This window comes from Balearica regulorum, chromosome 7 (assembly GCF_011004875.1).
Source record: "Balearica regulorum gibbericeps isolate bBalReg1 chromosome 7, bBalReg1.pri, whole genome shotgun sequence".
Lineage (NCBI taxonomy): Eukaryota > Metazoa > Chordata > Aves > Gruiformes > Gruidae > Balearica > Balearica regulorum.
Genome location: NC_046190.1, coordinates 14,516,587 through 14,539,605, shown reverse-complemented (window position 1 = coordinate 14,539,605; position 23,019 = coordinate 14,516,587). Strand labels below are relative to the sequence as shown.

General features: G+C 41.9%; 2 protein-coding genes across 5 annotated transcripts in view; one reads left to right on the top strand and one right to left on the bottom strand.

Annotated features, from left to right (window-relative positions):
* Positions 1 to 23,019, bottom strand: part of ATP5MK (ATP synthase membrane subunit k) — a 236,409-nt gene that overhangs the window by 54,363 nt on the left and 159,027 nt on the right. The window contains exon 4 of one of the 2 annotated variants that reach the window (XM_075758025.1): positions 5,844 to 5,858. The exons of the other annotated variant lie outside the window; for it this stretch is intronic. The gene's annotated coding sequence lies outside the window, so the exon portion shown is untranslated. Of the gene's footprint in view, positions 1 to 5,843; positions 5,859 to 23,019 lie in introns of those variants that run through there. 2 annotated transcript variants of the gene reach the window in all.
* The window catches only part of CNNM2 (cyclin and CBS domain divalent metal cation transport mediator 2), a 121,574-nt gene that overhangs the window by 73,108 nt on the left and 25,447 nt on the right, over positions 1 to 23,019 (top strand). For all 3 annotated transcript variants that reach the window (XR_012836327.1, XM_075758010.1, XM_010309635.2), the window contains exon 2: positions 21,570 to 21,713. Coding sequence is in view for 2 of the 3 variants with exons in the window: in XM_075758010.1 (XP_075614125.1) it covers positions 21,570 to 21,713 (144 nt within the window). In the remaining variant the exon portion in view is untranslated. The remainder of the gene's footprint in view (positions 1 to 21,569; positions 21,714 to 23,019) is intronic.

Sequence of the window (23,019 nt, the reverse complement as noted above, 5' to 3'; positions counted from 1 at the left end):
TTAAAATACAAAAGAAAAAAAAAAGACAAAGCTGTATGTGTCCTCATGACAAGTTGAGATTTCCCATCCATTTTCTGCTTGGAGCTTGCTGCTTTAAAATACCAAAATTACGAGTTTTGGCCTTGAAAATTTGGTTTGGCTCACTTAGAAGATCTGATGCTTAGCACTGGTAAGGTGAACAGGCGAGCTGGTGTAGATGGGTATGTCCTAAGGTTTTTTTTTCTCTGCTGAGAACTCTAGAGTGTTTCCTGTGGAGGAGGCTAAGCTCACAGGTATCAGTTGATGCTGTTACTTTCTGAGGCTAAGAAGAGGATTAGAGTAAAGAGGCTTTCAGTAACTGAGCATAATTGCAGTAGAGCCCTTCATAGTAGAAATAGAAAACTGTTGATGAGAAGCTATGAGAGGATCGGAATTTGGAAAGCAAACTTACATGCACATGTACTCTTGCTTAAAATCTCTGTTCTCTAATTCTCTAAGTTCTCTAATTCTAATTCTCTAAAGGGAATGTGTGAGCATTTGTGTTGGATGATCTACTGTGCTGTCGCTGTCACGCAGAGTAGAGGCTTTCTTTTGCTATCTCAATTTACCTGGGAGATGCCTTATTTTTGGAGAAGAGGAGCTAGCTGAAAGAGCTCCTGGTTTTGTCCATTTGATCTTTCTCTCCTTTGTGTAATTTCTGTCTCAACTCCTTTCCCCTTAATCCAACATGACTGTTTTTATCACTTTAGATGTATTCTTTACTGTGACCAGCTCTACAATTTTTAGACTGGCTATTGCCGACAATAAAAGTGACAAAGTGACCTGCAAGCCGTCAAGTAGAGCCCCCTTTTCCATTGTCTCCCCTCACCCCTCTTCAGTGAGTACTGTTGTTGGGAAGGGGAGTTTGCACCTCCTCTGTGCCGTGTTTTTTCCCACGTGGCAGGCTTGTAACAAGCAGTACTGATCATTTCCAACAAAAGATTGTAAGGAAAGGAAATTCATATGCAGCTCCAATTCCCTGAAGTGGGGAGGAAGACAGGAGCTGTATATACAATCCTGTTAGAGACAAGTGAGCTACAGTAGGTTTCTCCTCAGCCCTTGAATGAGCTTAGAGCCCAAAATGGGCCCTAAAACATCTTTTGCCTTGGTTTTTCAGCACTTGAGAGAGGTAATTTTTTTGGGGTGGGGAAAAACATGTTGCCACCTACTAACGAATGAGATGTGGAATTGGGTGAGTGAAGATTCTTCTAGGGAAACAGCTGAATCTTATACTGACTTAGGTCTGATAACAAAGCTTATCTCTGCACACTTGAGAAGCCACAGCAGTTCCAGTGACTACTCTTACCACATATTTGCATTGGTAAGGGGCTGTTCCATCACTCCCTGTGAACAAAACCACCATGACTGACCAATACCTCTCTCAAGATGGATCTGTGCTCTCATGCCTTTGAGTTGATGCCCATGCTGGTACAAGTTGGGGTGATGAATGAATGATCATGCAGGGCACATGCCACATCAGACTGTAGTCTCTTTACCTCTGAATCTGTGAGGGAGTAAGATGTCTCCATTCAAGGATGACAGTGTGGCTACAGTGCAGTGTATCTTACCAAGCTGCAAAGAGATGTGTTAGAAAAACAAAAGGTGTCTTTCTGCATAATTTGGGGTAAACTGTCTGATAAAAATGACTTGCCCAGGTGGGATTTTCTAGCATTGTCTGTTTTGCCTGGTTTTAGTATATGTGCCAAACTTTGGCTCCTCTAATGTGGATATGAGTGAGGATCGGTTCCTCTTCCTCAGTAATCTCAGTTAGTGAAATTTTGAGCATGGGCTTTCACTCCATGTATGTATGAGCAATGCCTAGGAGCATGTTGAAGCAGGGTCCGAAGCTGAAGTCTCTCACTTGTCTTTCATTTTAGGCCATTGAGTTCCCTTCTGCGTTGTCTTCATCAGAGTTAGCAGGCCAAACCGTTATTCATGGGATGATGTTTGCCAAAACCACTAAACAGAATTCTTCCTTCCTGCAGATCCAGCTGTCTGGAGAGATAGGCCCTTAACATCGGATCCTAGAATAGTTTGGCTTGGAAGGGACCTTTAAAGGTTGTCTAGTCCATGTATCTAAAGAGCATAACAAGCACCAGATCTCAGTGCCCAATGTCCCGCTTGCTGTGCAAGGATCTCGTACGTGGAGTCAGGACAGTTCACTGGAGAGCCCCACGTGCTGAGGCTTGGGTGGCTTTCAGCCTGGTACTCCATGTGCTGGGGCCTTCTCCCATCAGGAGCCACAGGTCACATTCCTCCCCAGCTCTTACTCTAAAGTAGGGGGCTTTGGTTGCCAAATAAGTCTTTTCAGGCAGGAAGGAATGTTTTGTGGAGGGGATTTACCTGTTAGTGGATTAGGCTATCCCAGAGTCAGTGGCCCTGCCAGCTCCACAAGAACCTGCCCGCTGCTGCCTACTTTGAAAGCTGTTCCCTCTTGCAGCTCTTACGACCAGGCTTTGCCTGACCCTGCTGCTAGTTGGCAACTTGCTCATTTCCTCCAAGTGTTGAGCAGGTAATCCTAGGAAGGGTGCTGGTCAGGGCTGCTATTTTCAGGGATATTGTTACATCTTTTGGATGGGAGATAGGAGCCCAACTTCAACACAACTTTACAGCATGTTGTTGATTCTGAAGTTGTCCCAGGACCTCTGAATGACCAACCATCAATTAACTTTGACCTCTTGTGGTTTCAAAATCTGGATCCAAATGCTGAGGTTTGACTTTCTCTGTCTCAAACCTCTGACCGCAGTTCCTATTTTTAAGCAGGGATGGAAGACCATGATCTTCTGGAATTCATTAGCTTCCCCCGCCTGCCGCTCTCCCCGGCTCCTTCCTCATCTATCAGAGACACTGCTGTGTTAGTGCGGCTGTCTCATCCTGTTCATCGCTGCAGTGGTACATCAGGGCTGCAGCTTGAGATACTTACGCTGCCTTCATGTTGTGTTTAAGCATCTCAGTACAGAAGTGGGCTTTGACTTATGAAGCAACTTCCAAGCCCAAACTGACTGGTCTTGGTGTTTTCTCCCTTTGCCGTGGCTTGCCCTTCCTCTTCTGTTCATGTTTTTGTTTTTCTTGGGAACATCCAGTGGTGTGGTTGACCTCCTATGGGTCAGGGTAGAGCTACAGGCGTTCCTGCAGCTCCTCACTCAGCTGTCCAGCTGCCCACACCACTCTTGTTTTCCCATGGCAGCCGGACCACCTGCTGATGTCCAGCTTAGCCTCTCTGCTGACCGGCTGCTTGGCAGAAACCCCGGGGGCTTTAAGTCTCCTCGCAAAGCGCTAACTCGATTATTGGACTTTGGATTAAAGTGAAGGCTCTGACAGCAGAGCACAGATCACAGCGTTAGTCCACTGAGACGTGTGCTGAGCAGCAGGGGTGTGTTTCCTTTGGGTTTCATATTTAGGTTAGAAATGCTTTCTTTTAGGGGCCAAACTGTCATTCTCAGACACTGTAGTCAGTCTTACTATCAGCCCCATGAAGACTACATGTCTAAAGGAAGTGACAGAAATAGATACGTTTGTTTCCAAAACAAAACCCTTTGGTCCAGAGAAAAGATACCTGCCTCTTGGGAAAGAGGACAGGCTCCCATCTCTCCTACTTGTTTGAGCTCAAGGTCTCTTGTCCTTTGTCTTTGACTTGTTTCCCATCGCTTATCGTTTACTAGAAAAACATTCCAGCATGTGTGCAATGCTAGACCACCAAAAAAGATGAAGAAGAGATGGATGCACTGCTGCTTCTCTATTTATAGGAGGAGAGAGACGAACCAAAAATGATATGGGAAAATTCAAATCTTTAAATACTCTGGGAGAGATGGATGGAAAAAGGACTGCTTTCATTGTTCACAGGGTTCAGGAGACTTTCTCATGAACAGCTTGGCGTAACCCCCTGGGCAACTCGCTTGTGTGACCAGGCGGATTTCTGTGCACAAATCCCCCTCTTGTTTCTGGAGTATCTCATTTGCCTCGGCAAATAACTGCTACAGCAGTTGTATCTTCTTGTCTTAGCATGCTTTTGCCTTCCTTCTTAGTTCTTTCTGTGCTTAGACTCTGGTGTAACTTGCACACTGATATTAGCACTTCTGATCATTTCACTTGTGGAAAGAATAGCATGAATACCTTAGTTTTGCACATTTTCATTCCAGTCACCATTTCATAATCCCTTAAACATTTGAAGATCTTCCCTGTCTCCTTTGAGAACAGTAGGCTGCTCTAAGATGTCTTTTTCTCCTGTCAGATCAGTGAAATCTCTTTCTCAAGCTACTTTCTTGCTGTCTGTGTTTTCCTGTGCCATTTTTTAACCTATTTCCAGAAGCACCGCCATCTTCTCTCAGACTTCCTCCGCTAATCAAATTTCACTACTCTTGGTGTTGGGAAAACACATCTTCCCCCATCTTTGATGAAGAAACTGCTATAATATTTGCTTGCAGATCAGTGGTTGTTCTTGATTAAAGATTTGGACTTTGCTCTCTGCTCTCACCTCAGAGGCTGGCTCAGACCTATCGCAAGGGGAGAGGGAAATGTTTTCAGATTTCATTTTCAAAAGGATGTTTCATAGCAAGGTGTTAAAGTGGGAAGTGTGAGGGTGGAGTGTGCCTTAAAAACAGTGAGGAATTTGATGCAGGGAGGACAAAAGCTTCCTATTTGTTCTTGTCCTCTTTTAAATGCCTCACCCCTGCACATCTAGAGCAGTGTTGACCTCAGCTGTACTTTCTGCCAGGAGCTCTTTTGCGCTGCTCCTTTTGTCCATAAAACATTTCCTAGCATTATCTGCAAAGCCTGCCCCTCAGATCACCCCTGTTGTGACATCTGCAGGAAAGAGCCACTTCACAATGGCCAGACCACCAGGCCAACTTGCCGATACTGATATCTGCTGAAACAGTATGTCTGATGAAACATGTCAGCGCTTGAGAGTCATATTGTCTGTGCCATCATCTCCCCGGTCCTTCCACCAGTGAGGCTGGGGTGTGCTGGCCTCTCTCATCCCCGCATTGCCATGGCTCGCACTGTGGATTACTGTACAGGAGCAGACAAATTACTAGGTAGTCTAATGAGCTGGGGCAGAGATGGTGGTTTGAGCACTGATTCAAGGGCTACCACAGTGGAAATAACACAAATCTCACTTGCAATTCCCAGAGTTCTTTCCTTTCCTTCTATTCCCCCTTCCCTATATTTTGTTTCTGTTGATAAGTCTCTAAATGCTGCCTTTAAAAAAACCACTGTCACCAACCACTAATTTCAGCTTTCCTTAGAAATAGACCCGTGTGGGATCCAGTGCTCAGGGTTCCTCCCAGGGCTGCATCTGCTCTCGCTTTCTGCCCGGGGAGGAGCCCAGGGCACTGTTTGGTGATACGCTGCTCTGTGCTCTCCTTGCCCTGGGGGCTCCGCTGCATTTGAGTTCTGCCATTTGACCACTTCGCATGGTGGTTGGCCTCCGTATTTGCCGTATAAGCTCTTGTTAATGTCACTAGGAAGAATATCTTTATTTTGCAGGGACCTGTAACAATTTGATTTCAGGCTTTTAAGTCTTGGTTATTATAATATTTGGATAAAACTTCCAGAAAATAACGTGGTCTGGTGATTTATTTTTTTTTAGCTTGCATTCAGGGACTATTTCTGACGTCTCAATAAAGGTATCTTAAAAAACAATAAGCCTCTTGTCAGTAGAGAGCTCAGCTGTACAGAGTTCTGCATTCCCACTGAGCATTTTTAGCAGTCCACAAATTGAAAAAGGTTGAAGACTATTGTTGCAGTCAATTTGGCAAATCATTTCCTTTGAGTTGTTACACTGCATAAATATTTTGCTGTCCTGCCAAGAGCTGTTGTTCTGCCAGACATGTCATCATCTCAATGAATAATAGATCTCAGCTCCTGATCACTTGCGGTCGTAAAAGAACTTGGTGTTCCTGTGGAGCTGAGTAGATTAGTTCTAGATCCTGGGACCAAGAACTCCAAGTCTTGTTCTGTGGTCACACTGTGGTCACCACACTGTGATCTAGTTTTGTTCTAGATCAGAGGGAGGTACCCTTCCCTTGTACTGTGTGGCTGTACATATTATATAGTTGCTAATTTTCAGCCAGCAAGAAGCTGATGATGTTGTGAAGTGGGACAGAGATCTGTAAAGTTTTTGTAAGAAAGCTTTGAAATTTTACTGTTTCAGTTGCACAATTGAATTTATTCATCCTTGGTCCCATTTGTTTTTCTGGGTATTTGGTACAACAGGAGTTGGAGAGAAGACAGAGCTTAGCTTGAACAGCTTTTTGACAAGAAGGGAATCCAGTTGCCATGGAAGTAAGCAAGTGAGATGCCACCAGCCTTTAAAGATCGAGAGGAGGCAAATTCTGTTCCTGAGAGAAATTAATCTTCATTTCTGGAAAGCTATCTGCCACTCCTGCTATCCACAGTTACTGTGTGAAGCTTTCCACTAAGCTCTACAGACAGTGCCTACTCCAGCCTTTCCCCATTCAGACCCATCTCTTGGTTGCTTTGTCTGGTTGACTCCAGCACGTTACACAGGGTTGTAACCTTGAGATGCAGGACTGGGTATGCCGTTATTTCAGTAACTTTGTCATATTTTAGAAAAAAAAACCCTTGAGTTATTTATTGTCCGGGTAATCCAAGAATTCTTTTTATTCATGGTAATTGTTGGGAAACTGCTACAAAAGTACCTGGCCTTTATTGGTGAAAACTCCTTTTCATGAAAACTGGGATTCTGCACTTGTCAGGGAAGGTGTTCAAGAAGGAGTGTGTTTGGCTGGGTGTTAGAACAGGCTCCTGTGACAGTTTTAAGTACTATAGTATAAGTGCTGTGAATGGAAACTCATGGTTTAGAATAGTGCTTGAACAGGTATGATGAGATGGGATTGAGAGTTGTTTGCTTAAAAAAAAAAAAAAAAAAAAGAGGGTATTCTTCATCCATTGTACTAATTCCCCTTGGGGCATGGAAAAAGTATTTAACTTTTATCCATTAAAAAAAAGTCTCATATTTTCTGCTTGTTTTGTTTCCCTCAGCTTAAACACCACAGATTAGTCAATTTTACATTGATGTTTTGGTTAAATGCAAGAAATGTGGTGTTTGGGACACCAAACCATGGAGGAGTAATTAGAGAGTGAAATTCAAACCCCTCAGACTTGTGCAAATAAATCTTACGAAAAACTTTTATGACCTTCATGTAATTATCAAAGTATATTTCTTTTGTATAGAAATTACAGTGTGGAGCACTCTCCCAAGAGTAGCAGTTGGGGTAGTCCCTTCAAATGTTTCCTCTGAAAGAGCTTGAAATGCCCTGAACCTTGGTGAAGCTGATGGTCTTTTGTTCCCCAGGAGATGGGCTTTAGGCCCCAAGAAAACCTCTTTGTGCCTCTCTTGTGGCTCATGACAGAGATTTTGCTGGAGTGGAGGAGAAAAAAAAAAAATAATGTGGACTAGATGTCTCTTCAGTGAGCCTCTTGGACTTGTCCCCTGGTTTGTTTATTTTGTTGTGTATTTCTTGTGTCAGATAAGTTCTCAAGGGAATTTACCATTCAGCATTTCATACAGAGATTATCATAAATCCAAGAGGGTTTTTTTTCCTGCTTTGTCTACTTTATGGCAAAGCTCACTGGAACTTTAATTCATTTTTTTTGTCATGTGTGACTTCAGTTCCATGAACTAATATTAGTTATACAGTGAGGAGACATCTATATATAAACACAGAGTTTTGTATGTTTCCATATATACTCATGTTTCTATATATAAGCAAAATGCTTTCATAGGAATATTTAAAAATATTTGTCACATTTTGTCGTGTATTTTATGGTGGGAAAGTGTAATCGGAAAAAATGCGTTTAGTTCTTGTGGGATAGTAAGGTAAAATAGCTACTTGTGTGAACTGGATCTTTTTTTAGATGCAGGCGCTACAGAAATAGCCAAGTGATAGCCCCACTGTGAACTCAAAATGCATTTCCTTTTCGCCAGGGTTTGCTGGTCTGTTTGTCTAACCCTTGTAAGGACAGCGATGCCGTGTGCGTAGCTGGGCTCCCGGCTTCTGCAAGGCCTGGAAGGACGGGGACCTTTGCATGTATTAACCTGGCATGCGTAAAGATGCAGAGCAGAAGATCATACATAGTCTTATTTAGACTAAGTGTGTATTTGAGCTCTACTTGGAAATATACGGTGTTTCGAGTAAATAAATTGTGTGCAGTACAAAGTAGGCTTTTATATAATCACTTTTATTCATGGCTTTCTAGCAAATTTGGGGTTTTTTCTATACTTCCTCATGAAGAAATAACAGCCTCTTTCCTGCAAGTGGAAATCATAGCAGTATTTTGAAATTAGTCGTCTCCTGTCATTTGCGGGGCTGGCGTAGGGTCTGCGCTGTTACTGCTGTGGGAGAGGTTGCTTGGAGGGGGATTTGGTGGAGGGGTTTTTTTGTCTGGTTGGTTTTTTTGTTTGGTTGGAGTTTGTTGTTGTTTTGGGTTTTGTCATTTTATTGTTTATTTTTTTCCTACTGTCCTAGTCCTCCAGAGCTTTGGAAGTCATTGAGTTAGAAAAGTCAGAAATACCATGTTTCTACTAAGTTTCATGAAAACATGGCGTGTGGTAAGAGAGGAAACTTTTCCTATTGCTCCTCTGAGGTAGAGATGAGAGCTTAGCCCTGACCTGTTCTGTGAAGGCAGCATCACCTGGCCAGTGGCTGAATTTGTGGAGGGACCTTTCCTAACAGGCAGAAGATGCAGGAAGAAGCCCAAGAGCATTGAGAGCCCCAAGAAGGGCTCTGGGGGGAAAGGTGTGGATGTTTTGCTATTGCAGTAAAAGATCAACAGGGGAAAGTAAGGGTATTGAAGTGGGGAAAGATACAAAATGTTAGACCCATGTGTTTAAAAAAAAAAACCCCACAAAACAACCAAAACAACAACAACAAAACACCCATATATATACATGGCTGTGAGTCTTTAGCTTTTCCAAACTCTCTCATGCCCCAGTCCTTGGAGATTCTCCTGTGAACCACGTACAGTGACACACATCCGTTCTGCTATTGTTAATATGATAGATAAATACTGTTGTTTATTCTATAGATTTCAGGGCAAGTCCTCAGAGCCTAGTAGACTGGTTTTCTGGTTGGGGTTTGTGTTGATGTTTTTCTATGGGCATGCCCAGAATGTTTGGATTTACAAGCGGTCACGGAAAATAACAGTGAAGTGTGCGTACGTATGTTGCGTGACCTAATTGCCTATGTCTTTTCTAGCAGAAGTTAGAGCTGATTTACTTTAGTGTTTATTGGGATGTAGAAGAATTCAGCCTAATCCTAGCTAAAAATAAACAAATGCAAGGCAGAAGTCACGACAATAGGACACCGTTGCTCTGAGGCCATTTCCGTGGTCAGAGGGTTTTAGCGATGCAGGGATGCTGGTATTGTGCACTGTCTGAGTGGTCTCAGTGTGGGCAGTATGGGTTGCTTGAGTTTTAATTCACCCTCTGCCCACAGAAGATAATTTGACCTGTGCCAGTGGGTTCAACCATGGTAACTGAGGTTGTTTCCCAAACTAGCAGAGTCGTGCCTTACGTTAACTCTCATCAGAGTGTTGCAGAAGGAGTTGGGTGTATCATAGCCCTACATAGCAGATTATTCAAATGGACCCTTGTGAGCTCTTGCTGTCCTGAGATACCTTGATGCATTGCTATTACATGGTGTTAGTAGAAAAGTATGGGAACCTAGACTTAGATAAAATCATAGAGACGCTCTGATGCACACATTCACAAACAAGGTCAACCAGTCTTAATGAGACAAAAGAGATCTGTCCCTTGCCAGAGGAGATTGAAGGAAAAGGTGTTCTACTTAGATCAATAAGTCCTATTCCTTATGAGAAGCTATACCACAAAGCTTGTTCTGGAGCAAAATTGTCCAAATAAACAAAGTCCCGGAACTCAGTGATATTAAAGCTAAGTGCTTAGGTCATTTGGGAGTAAATACATTGAGATTGACTTTGGATGGAGCTAAAATAATGACAGAGAATTCTGCAGAATACCAAAGAAAACAGAGTTGGCTCCGCTACACCTTCCCTGAGCTAAACAGGTAGATCATGAAAGAAATACCAATCTGGCAGAATTCCTGTTACATCACTAAAATATCGCATCACTTTACTGTAAATATTTGACAAGAAGAATTTGAAAAATATTTTAATGTAGGTGTAATTTGCATGTCATCCTCTGTCATCCACACCCAGCAGTTGGAAAGCTGTTGGGCTACCCTGATTTATGTGCCGTCTTTGAAATAGTTTTCGCCTGAATTTTAAAATAAAACAATGAGCAGCCATTCCACTAATTCTTTTTGTTGTTGTCTTGCTTCCTCTAATGTCATGCTTAATGACTCTGTCATCAGGTTAGGAAAATTGTGATAAATACTGTAGCAAAATATTGTAGTAAAATTTGGGGACAGGTTCATTTGGAATAAATCAAAGAGTTGCTTAAAAGAATAGTAAAGTAGACCTATGAAAGGCAGCTGCTGTTAGTTACTGTGATCTCAGTTCCAAACTGATTTTCTTGATGATCTGGATAGATGCTGTTGAACCTTAGTCTTCTGGAATAAAGGAACTCTTCATCACAGCAAAACCAGTGGTGGCAAGTTCACAAATTCAGAGTCTCCTGCTTTAGACTAGTTTTCTCCTTTTCATTTATTCTCCAGTGTCTTGTTGCTCAAGGGCAAGGCTACCTCTTCACCTTATCTCCAGTTCTCTCCAGCTGCTGTTGCTGAAGGAGGAAGGCTTTGCTGTGTTATCTGAGAGGTTTCCTTCCTCCTTCAAGAGCTCTGGACAAACTCAGCCTACCAGAGGACTATGCAGGGTGGGCCAAAGAAACACTAATTAGATGGTGGTTCATAAATGGAAACTTAAAAAGTTGCTTTATAAAGTCAGTAATTACAAATATTCATAGCGTAATTGCCATAGAGATAGATCTTTGAAGACTCCATTTCTAAAATCAGATCCAGTAATACTATTTTTGAGAAAATGAATCTTGCCTTGTGTGGATGGAAAGAGGATATTGTATTACTAGTTCACTTGAAAATCTTACATATATGAGTAATTGAAAACTCCTAGGAACAAAGCCAGTCGGTCTACATTTGTTCTTCAATAATATTAAGAATGTATTCAAATATACCATCAGTATTGTCACTCTTTCAAACAGGGCAGTTTACAGTAATCTTTCCTTTTCCTGGAGATATTGAGTCAGCATTTGAGCAACTTCTTTTGACCTCTTTGCATGATAGGCTTTTAAAGTAACACGTCATCAAGATAAAAATCTACTTAATTTCTTAGCAAAATGCAAAATCATGTTTTTTTTCCCCCTCTATATATTATTGTATTAATATTTTGAAAAAAAATGCAGTCTACAGTCAGTTAGGTATCTGTGATGCCCAGTTCTGAAATCACAGGTGCTCTTCTGTCTGTTTGCTGTTGTGTCAGACAATTCCAGCATGTCTTTGGGTGGTTTAAATGATTTTAACTCCCCTCATATCCATAACTGTTGATCTGTACGTGTTCTTGATGAAGAGGCCTGGGTCCAGGATTCAGCTGTGCTGTGTGCCACTAGCTAAAATTGCACGAAAGCAAAGTGAAGATGCTTCTGACAGCTTCAGAAGGTTGGAAATGGTTGCTGTATTTGAGGTTCTCTGATCCGTGGCTTTAGGTCTGTCTTGATGCTTTGCTATGTTTAGATGTGCCATACCTTTAGTCTTTCAAGGAGTCACTTTCCAGCCAGAGCATAATCCCTCCCTTCCCATTGAATTTGCTGACAGTGTGAAACACAGTTCTGTGGCAGCCATTCTTGCATGGTTACACCTTGTGGGACCTGACCCAAACAAGAAGCCAGTGGGAAAAGAAGGTTGTATTTTTTGTGCCTTCAAATTGCTGCGGTATCCTTCATTTTCTGCTGAAGCAATTGGAAATCACTCTGTCGGTGCACCCTGTGTTATGTTTTGGAGAAACAAATGTGCAGCGTCAGAGCGCGAATGCTCACATGGCCCTGATCCTGCCCTGCGCTTGTGCAAAGTCAAGGTCACTGGCGCTGGTTGTGTTCCAGGCGTGTTTATCCTGTGGTTTTGCTCACTGTGAAAGCTCATGCACGTAGGTGGTTCTGGAGTTGCATAAAACCTGCTGGGTGAAGGATGTTGTCACCAATTTAGAAAGTTAACAGGGTAGCTTTTCATTAAGCTTCCCCCAGCTCTTGCTGCAATATAAACTAGAACGTCTTGCGCTGAGCTTGAAAAATCTGACAGTGCCATCGACCAGTCGGGGTTTTGAGCTGCTGGAATTGCAAACTGCATGTGATATAAATGGCCTGAAGTAAAACAGGTCATTAACATAGAATATTAATGATCTAAGATGTTGGTAACACAAGAATCCTTTTAAATTGATATCTTAAATAGTGAACTAAAAGTAAACTACAGGAGCTTATGATGGTAATAAAAAAAGACATCCAGCCCCTAGTTCCTTTCATGACCCCCAGTCCCAAGATGCTGCTCTTCCTTTTCAGCTCATGCACTTTGCTCTTAGCACGGTTTAGGTCCTTATGTAAGCACGCTGGCCTCAGCTAACCTCCTCCTAATGTTCAAACATGTTTCTGTTGTGCCTTCTAGTACTTTACCTTTGTCAGATTTAAAATCTCGTGGCGTAGATGCCAAAATCTCGAAGCTCCCCAAATTAAACTTAGTTTGTTCTAGGAATTGAGGGAGGCAGGATTAGAGGGAAGATTAGATCAGTAGGATTTTTGGCTGCAATGTTACAGAACAAGGCTGCTGTTTCTGTTGGTGTCATGTTTTGGTTACCTGCACATCAAAGTCGGTTGAGTTCATCGTTGTTTTGGGTCAACTTCTATTTTTGTTGCTCATAAACATCTCTTGATGTTCTTGGTTTTATTTAGTGGATTAACTGTTGGTTAGCAGAAGCAGCCTGTTGGGCAGGTGGAGTGATGGAGGAGGCTAACGAGGTGACAGTTTCTTTCCTGTGCCCTTATGAAGGGCTCAAGAAATTGTCCCCCCCTGGGGTAGGGGAGAGGGAGGAGGGTAGGATGGGCACAAGTCATAACAATGCAAAGCTACAGAAGGAGACACTGAACAGGCCATGGCAGATGTTGGTTGTTGCTGTGGAGTCCCAGGCTGAGGTATACACCTCTCAAAGGAGATTTGCCCGGAATCAGCAGCAGGCCAGCACCTAGACCCCACTGATGCCGGAACCCGGGACCTCTCCTCTCCATCTGCTCGCTGCTGGGCTGAGGTCTGGGAAGGACCTGGAGCTTTGAGTTTAGCAAACCCAAGGTTTTGCGCTCCCTCTGCTGGCTGCATTTTTGCTGGCTGGTGCCTGTTCCACATCCCTGAAGGAATGCTGAAATCAGCGGAGACAATCTTGAACAAACAGGGAAGTAATAAAATTAGCATGGCTCCTTTTTAGGGTCCTTGAACACTAAGAAAAAATCCTTGTTGACCATGCCGTGGAGGTGCGAGGCAGTAAGGAGATGCATTTCTTACGCTTCTTTCCAAAAGGTCATTACTTGCCTTGGGAAGTGGAGGCACAGGGGGAAATTACATCAGCATAAGTCGCACTTCAGTATCTTTTCGATCTAGTGTGGAAGACTTGAACCGTGACCAAGAATGACTTCAGTATTCTGTTTGCTTGCCTTAAATTTTATCTGAATTTTTTGTTCTGCATTAGCCAAAATAGTGATAGGTCTCTCTCCAGACTCAATATATTCTCTTCTCATTGTTGCCACCTCTTCTCTCAACTTTAGTTTGCTGCGCTCCCTGAAGTGCTTCTTTGATTTGTTTTTGTTGTTTTGTTTTAACTTCCAGCCTGTTTCTCATCTCAGGCCGCTAGTGTCCTGATATCACCATCCTGTACTTGGGTTAGAGCCTCAGAGGAGTGTCAAAAAACACTTTGCTTTCAGGAGAATTTTTTCTCTCAAGCATTACATTTTCCATCTCTTCCTTTCCTACTTTGGGTCCAGCAGATACTTCTCTAGGGCATTAGCCTCCAGTTTTGGGAAGCATCTTGTGTTTGCCCATTTACCTGGCTGAAATCAGATGTTCTGGCCAACACTGAGAGCACCCCAGCTAGCGGTGTGCATTTTACACCCCTGTAAACTCTGGTTATTGCCAGTCCCTACCATATCCAGCCCATATTCCCTACCGGATAAGGACTGCATGACTGGGAAGCATTGGCACACTGTCCATGGCAAGGGAATCATTACTAATGTTCAAGGAGTTTCTGAAACTTTCCTCTCTGCTCTTTAGTTTCACTCTTGCTGCCGCCTACACCAGGTAATAGTTCCCCCTAAATGTTCTCACTTCTGATTCTTCTCCAAGACTTCCACTTTGATGGCAGAGCTCTGAGTTGAAATGACCTTTTTCCTTACTCTCAAGTTATTTCTGGTTCCCAGCTAATTTCTTTTACTCATGGACCTATGGTGACTTCTCAGCTTCTGATCCAAGTTTGTTGCCAGGTTCAGTTCCGTTGCATGTAAAGCTGAAGCAGGTAGCGGCTTTCTAGAGCTATGCTCTTACTCTTAGAAGCAGCAGCAAAGTAAATTAAGTTTGACAGCATGCTTCTCACTAAGGTCTGACCAGGGTGGATTGAAGGAGGGTCAGCAGCAGTTGAGTTGGAGTGCCTACACCGAGTGATAGGCTGCTGGAGATGGAAAATGTTAGCTCATTGCTTCTCTTCCATCTGCCACGGGGCAGCAGAGAATTATTGAGTCCTTTCTAGGAGCTCTGTCCAGTTGAGTTTTCAAAGTTGCAAGTAACTGAGCTTCTGCCATTTCCCTTGGGAAAATATTCCTTACAAATACAATTCACTGTCAGGAAGTCATTCTGAAACTCTCCCTAATTTTTCCTTTTTTTGGTGTCCTCCCACTAAAATGGGCTTTAACACAAAGAATCTATTTAAAGTGCTACTTTTTTATTTTCCTGTGAAGGCTGATGTGGTTTCTAGTTAATGTTTGTACCAGACTGTAAACTCTCCAGTTTAAAGGCAAAGAATCACCGTATTCCCTGTGGTTGTGCTGATACTTTCACTCATTTCCTAGAGGGTCTGGATGAGTTTCATGGGGCTGTATTAAATGAATGTTAGTCCCTGCATTCCCTTCCCAAATATATATTAAAAAATTGTGTGTTTTGCTGCTTAAAAGAGCAGGATCTAAAAAGCCTAGTCTAAATCTAGATTATGTTTGTGCAGAAGTTTTGGGTTTCTCTTGATTCTGTGAACGGTGCTGTGTTGTGAACCCAAAGGCAGCGTATGCCAGTTAGTGGTGGTGGGGGAGAAAGTAGCAGTCTGATTTCCCCATTGAAAATAATCAAAGTGCAAAAGCAAACAGCATGAATGCAAATTTCTGCTAGTAGAAGAGAGATTTAATGTCCTTGAACTGTGCTGCAGAAAAGAAATTTAGGAAAACACTTGTTACTTAGGTATAATTGCTTGCAAGCCATTGCTATTCTGGAGGGAGTTGTTTTTAATGGTTAAATTATACAATGCATTTTAAAATTGATTGTTTTGCATAATGTATTGTTGAACCCGTGAATCTCACTGACAGACCAAATTGTTTACCTTTGTAGAAATCAGTCTAAACCCAAACAGTCACATAAGAATAAACCGGGAGATTTTTCAGGAGCACAGATCGTTAGTTAGCAAATTCAAGGGCAGCTAAACACCTCCTGGGATTTGTCTGCATGTCATTGTAGGCATATTAAACAGGTTATAGCTTAACATTCCAGGGCAATCACCAACAGCAAACGTACTCAGATTACTGGTTTTAATAAAAATGGACTAGCCTGATTCTAGTTTTACCACAAAATGACTTAACAGGAATCTTCTGTTTTATAAATGTCTACCATAGCTTTGATTTAGCACTGACTTTTTGTTAATAAAAAGAAACTGAGGGCCTTTAGTGAGATCTGCTTCTTGCATGGGGGAAATAACACACACAAATCTTCCCAGTTACTAACTTCATAAACCTCCCTCTGCAGAAACAGAGGCATCTCTAGTTGCTTACTCGTGATATAAGCTTATACACGTCATGTATAGGTTGTTGCTCACTGCTCAGAGCCCCTGAGTTACACCTCTGCTGTTGGACCACTTACTTCCCGAGATCCCTTTTTTGCTTTAAAGCTATGCCAGCAGTACTATAATTTTCTGCAGCATAGTCTGGCTAGAAGCGTCATTTTACTATTACTTCTGATCACATACAAGGCCATATTGTGGCATTCCAGGTCAGTAAAACTTACTTGTTCTCTTTACAGATCATCCTTATGTACTGAAACTTTTGCAATTTTTTTTCCATTCCTAAGCAGAAATTCAGGAATAAAAAGTCAGAAATTAAGTCTGGGCTGGGATTTCAGTCAGGCCTCCCTTCAAAGTCTCTTAGAATGACAGGATAATTTAGGAAGGGACTTCTGGAGGTCATCTGGTCCAACCCCCTCTTTGGAGCAGGCTACCTTTGAAGTTGGCTCAGGTCACAGAATTTTGAATACTTCCAAAGATGGAGGTTTCACAGCCTCTCTGCGCCTCTGTTCCCGTGTTTGACCACCCTCATGAGGAACAAGTTTTCCTTATTTAAGGAGAGTTTCCATTTTTTAAGCTTCGGTTCATTGCCTCTTGTCCCATCGGTATCTAGCTCCAAGAACAATCTAGCTTTGTCTTCTCTGTAGCCTACTATGAGGTACATAAAGACTTTTAAGACCCCCTTCTAGCCTTTTCTTTGCAAGACTGAACCAGTGCAGCTCCCTCTGCTTTTCCTTGTGCATCGTAGGCTCCAGCTTCAGACCATCTTAGCATTCATTCACTGGAATTGCTTCAGTTTGTCAGTGTCTGTCTTGTACTGGAGAACCCCAAACTGAACACCAGTACTCCAGGTGTGGTCTCACAAGTGCCAAATAGAGGGAAATAATCTCTTCCCTTGAGCTGCTAGCTGCACAGGTACTAATGTAGTCAGTATGCAGTTGGCTTTCATTGCTGTGAGGACACACTGCTGACTCATGTAGCTTGTCCACCAGGACCATGGAGTCCTTTTCTGCAGACCCAGCCAGTCAGTCCCCAGTACCAGGTCACGGGGGTTATTTTGTACCAGGTTCATGACTTTGCATTTGTGTTTATTGAACTTCGTAATGTTCCCATCAGCCCATTTCTTTTGCCTGTGTGTCTGTGGGGAAGTGGCATGTGAGAGTGGAGTGGGTACAGCTCTATTCATATGGCAAAACTCTTCATGTAGACAAGACCCTCTGCACTGACCAGAGCAGATGTTGAACTTGGTCAAATGCTTTCATCTCTAGCTTGAACTGCACGGCAATATTCTTGAGGTCCTTGCTGTAAACTTATAAATGCCTCAGGATCAAAGGGTAAAAATTTTTTTCCCATATCTTTTTCAAGGAATGATCAAGGTACTGTAAGAGAATCAGTATTTCAAGCATTCCTTCCAGTGCTGTTCTGTGTGGTCAGTCAATCACATGGACTCCTGGGAACTCATTCTAGGTTCGCTGGCTCATGCGGATTTCACTAAGCGTCTTCATGTTTCTTAATTAGCTTAATAAATTAATCAGAAGTTGCGGTACAGAGCAAAATCCAAGCTGAATGGCAAGATTTTGAGCAATGGGATGAGGCTGGATTTGCTTTTAACAAAACTTCTTGGTCCTTGAGTTGCCCATGTATGTAACTGAGAGATTAGCATTTGTCACAGCTTGTGTCTCAAGCTGTGTATACATATAAGCTCCGTAGGCACTTGTTGATGTTACTGACCATCGCTGTAGATGGAGGAAGCTGAGGCAGAAAGCAAACGGTGCCTGCCTGTGGCCACAGAGGAGTTGTGGGTCAGAGCACTGCACACAGTTCTCTCCTGGTCCTGCTTATTACACATCACTCAGGTAATTTCTGTCTTTATCATCAGATCTGGCAGTGCTGCAGAGCTGCCTGCTCGCTAAATCTCGTTGTATCAACACTTAAAACAAGTGATTAAAGAAAGATTAATGTCATAGATGTAGTGTGGTTAGAGACTGTGGCCAGAAAATCAGTGAAGTATAGAAATTATTTATATAATTTCCATGCATGCTTGCTCTCTTTGTTTAATTTGTGTTCTGCTCTCAAAGCCCTAGAAATACTGTAGACAGTCCAGGTTTCCTTACCTGGATGTTTACTTTATTCAACTCCCTGATGGATATATATTGGATGTCCTTAGCAGTGGAAAATACAGTTGAAAGCTCTCTTTCTCAGCTGAATAAAACAGTACGACAAATACCAGTGACCTGATACAGTCTTTGAATAAAGCTGTAGCCAATTTCTATTTAAAACACTCGGAGGAGTCATTATTTTACTCACAGGCCACTTCTAAAGTTGGGCACATGCTGTGTTGTGCTATTTTACGATGTATAAAGACGTCTTTGCACTCCTCTGGCTTTTCCTTTAGCCTTTTCTGCCTTGATTACTTCCATACGAGGAGGGTGTTTTGCAGTCATCTATGCAGCAGTCTGAGAGGGCAGCCAGTCCGGGAATGCATCTTTGTGACACCTCCATCACCAGCGCCAATACTTGTTCCACTGTCTGATGATTTCTGGCAAATTATTGGATCTGGATCAAAATTAACTTGCAAAGACTCGAGAAATGACATTTTTGGATCTGGTCTGTCCCATCAAGTGACTGCATGAGTGTTGGAGCCAATGCAAAGGAAAGAGAAGACTATGGGAGCAAAAGGCAGCCTTTTAGAGGCAGCCTGTTTAGATTGGCTTAAATTCATCTGACCCCAGCAAAGTGATGGGTTCGTGAAAGTCAGAAACAGGAAAACTTGACAGTCAAGAGGGAAGAAAGGTTAGTGTCAACCTGCGTCTGGATAACTTATCTATTTTCAACAGATAAACTCTCTGCAACATGTGGTTTTAATAATGAAGATAGAGCTGAACATCAATGCTACATGACATTTGAAGCTATGGCAAGTTTCAATGGTCTTGAAACTTTGGGTGATAAATAAAAACCCTAAAAATCAGAGATTATGGCAGAACCAGAAGAAAATGTTTCTAGCCTTTATTTTCATTGTAGAAAGTGCAAAATATCTGATAGCCATCCATAACTAATTCCTTATCAGCCCACTTTGCATAGGAGAGCAGTAGCTGGTACAGATTTTGGTCACTTGTCTCTCATTAGGTGCTGTTGGTCAGATCAGAGTGCTATGGCTGCTAAAATGGGCAGAGCATAACATTTTAGCAATCCTAAATTCCTGGTGGGGACTACCTCGATGGAAGGGGCGTGTGACTGATTTTGTGCCTGAAAATCGTGCACGACTTCCCATGGTATTACATCCCCTCAGATCCTTCCTGAATCCCATTTCCAAAAATCTCTCCCATTGCTTGTAGATATGTTCAGGACTTCACTGTTAGAAAGACTGTCCTTTTCAAAATGTAAAATTTTATCATCTAGTTCAGCTATATCATAGGCAGTACAGAAGTGGAGGAGAAGCCTGTAATTTCGTAATTCTGATCAAAGCTGAAACACCGAGTTCACAGCATTGTTTGCTGGGGTTTTTTATTTCACCAACTTGTACAGATCTGAGCACTCTTACTGCTAATGTGCAAGAACAGTGATCCTCGGGAATTAGCATCTGAATGAGCATGTGCAAATGAGCTGCCCTGGTCTCTGGTAGAAATGGTTCTTGAGGGAGTTATGCCTTTTGACTTGAAAGCAAATATACTAATATCTGAGCAGACGCTGGGAAATAAATTACAATATTTGGTTTGTCCGTGTGACCTTTTTTGTGCCATGGTTCTTCTTGAACATCATTATTCAATATAATAATACTCAAGGATATAATTGGAATAATATATTACAGGGGAACAGCAATGATTATAGTACTTAAATCTTTCATTCTTTTATGAAGTCACCCTTTTAAAAAAAAAAATATGCTGTTCACTGAGTGGTAAAAAGAGTTGGAAGTCTTGCGAGGAATGCAAAGAAATAAAACCTGGCACGGTGAAAGACTTTCAGTACAAAATGAATGTTGATCCTTTAAAATCACAAATCATCTTTCTATTAATTCACTGTAGAATAAGGTCTCCTCAAGATAAGACTGAGCAGTGCTGTGGAGTTGGTATTTAAAGTATGTCCATCTGCATCTAAACGAGTAGCTCCAAGACAATCAGATTATGCAGTAGTTACTTTGGTGAGAATATAGCCTAAGTGGAATGGAAACTTCATTTTGAGTCTAATATTAGACCCTGCTTTGGAAAATTCCTTTTAAATGATCACAAGCTGGGAATAGCAAAAGAATTTAACTTTCGACAGACAGCATTCACCAAGAATTTGTTTTTAACTGCTTATGTTGGGTCCCTGGGAAAGCAGATGTGAAAAACTTACCAAAGTGAATTGACTTGACCTGATGCAATGTTTATATCAGTAGTTGATAAGTTTTCCTCCCTCGTCTAATTTGTTCGGGATATTTTCATTCTTTAAGCATGAGTAAGTCTGGGTTGGAATAGTTTGAATGCTTGTTAGTCTAATAATCTGAATCTTAAACCATGCAGACATTATTGCCTATAAAGGGGTCTAAGCAAAGTTGAACTACTTTGGTTGTCTTCCACGGATGGGGATAAGTATCGTTTTTGAGACTCGCAAAGAAGAATGCGAGACAATGTTGCCTACCTTCTGAGAGTTCAGAAAGCATATTGATACCTGCTGTATTTATCCTTCAAAATGCCGCTTGTATTTGGCGAACCCTTTGAATGCATAAAAAGCAGCGTTCAGCTTTACAAAGGACCAGCTTTCAGTGGCAGCTAGGGAAACTGGCAGCCAAGGATATCAAAGGTGATTTGAAGGGTCATGATATTATTATTATTATTACTACTACTACTACTACTACTAGCAGAAAGAGCTTTAGGAATTATAGAATATATTGTGAATGATGCAAAGTTCAGGAATTTTTAGAGCCACTAGTATATCTTATCTTAGCTTTTCTCTTTGTTGATCAGACACTGACACTTTCAATATTTTAATTAATTCCTAAATAAACCCCCTTCCTCGGAACAGAGTATGTCTAAATAAATTATTTTTGAGGGAGGGAGGAGAAAAAAAGAAACTCATGGGTTGGACTGACGACTTCTCCCCAGCTCGACCCTGTCCGTGTGGGTTGGCCATTGTTGCTGTTGTTTCCAAGCTTGAGGAGAACGTCTATGGGAGCTTTCTGCAAAGGAGGGCTTCAGCCTGGCCTTCCTCTGCCAATGCATGGGACAAGAAGTGGAACAACCATCAACAAGATAATATAATGAATTCAATTTCAGGTTCACAGTTTCACCGGGAAAAACATTAGAAAGAGAACACTGATCTCTTTAGCCATTCTCCTTTAGTGCGTTAGGTGGATTTATGTGACCCCGGAATGTGTTTCTCAGAAATCAGAGTCTGATTTTAAACAGCTGTTAAACTTTGCCTTTTTTTTTCATGAAGCCTGACACCAACCTTTTGGTCTTTTTATTTATACCTGTTTGTCTATAATTCTACTATATTTTCTGATCTTTCAGGAATTTCTAAAATGTCTAAATTGCCGATCTGTCTCCTTGCAGGCAAGTCTCACCTGGCTATAGTACAAAGAGTAAACAATGAAGGAGAAGGGGATCCTTTTTATGAAGTCCTGGGAATTGTCACTTTAGAAGATGTGATTGAAGAGATCATCAAGTCTGAAATTCTGGATGAAACAGATCTATACAGTGAGTAAAAATATTTGCACTTTGTTTGTAGATGAGATGGAAGACTCTGTCCAGCAGCAGTTGTGTTTAATAGCTATGTTTTGAGAGATATTAAGTTGCTGATTTAAAATCTCAGCGGTCAAATGACCTGCAGATCCCTCACATGGTCAAAGTAATTTTTGGTTTTGCAGCATAGGCACCTCACCCCTTTATGCTCTGTTAATTCAGAAACAGGACAGATTTCTGTATTAGACCCTTTCATTGAGAAAGTTTACATCTACAACAATCTGGTGTCTCCTGCTAGCTGTTCTCCACCACAGTGGCTTGTTAAACCTTTTTGTTACAGCGCTCGCGACCTCCCGCATTTTCCCCTAACCTCTCTCCTCCCCAAGGGCCTGTAGTCCGTGTACTCCCATACTTTAGCAAGAAGGCAGGCAAATACTATGCCTCGGGGAAGAGGAATGGAGCCTCTTTAGAGTCTCTCTCTGTCACTTGTTCCGAAAACCTGAGAATGGAAAGTCGTCTTCAGGGCTGAAAACCAGCATGTTCTAAATGACTCCTCTTTTTGTCACTCAGTACAGCTCCTTCCTTCTTCTGTGTTAACATATGTTGAGGGAGATGATGCTGCAGGTCAACGAGTACCTGGGGCTTGAGAGATCTGGACTCTTTTCTTTCCCAGTTTAGAGTTTTTCTGTTCTTTGGCCATTTACCTAAAGTGTCTTTGCTTTTCTTCCCATCTGCACAATCTGGCCTGTGCATACGGGACTTCCTTTCTGTCATTCTTCATCTGTCTTATCAGTGCTTTAATCACTTGTTGGCAGATGCTGTTTTTTACTATCTGTTTGCGTGTAGCACAAGGATGTCTCTAGATTCTATTGCAACAGAAATAATAATATTAAATATCTTAAACACTTTTCAGCTGTCCTTTGCTTTCTTTTTCTTTCCTCATGAGAGGGATCTGAATGTTTCTACAGCATCTTTTTCAGGCCAATGCAAGCATCTTTTATCCTCCCTCCAAGGCAAATGCCAAATGAGCACATTACACTGTGGGATAGACATATTTCTACTTTTCCTAATACGTTGTTATTGCCTGAACTACTTTCTGTAGCTGGTCAGTATTTTACCAGTATTTATGTGCCCAAAGGTTCATGTAAATCACAGTTGTGTTTTACGATATGCTAAACAGTTGAATTACTATGCAAATCACAGAAGTCCAGTTAGTATCGATTTCTTTTCATACCTTCACAAATGAATTGTTGGGCTAATCAGTTACAATGTAATGCTTTTACAGGATGAATTCAGACTTTCTTTTATGCTCCAGAAAGAT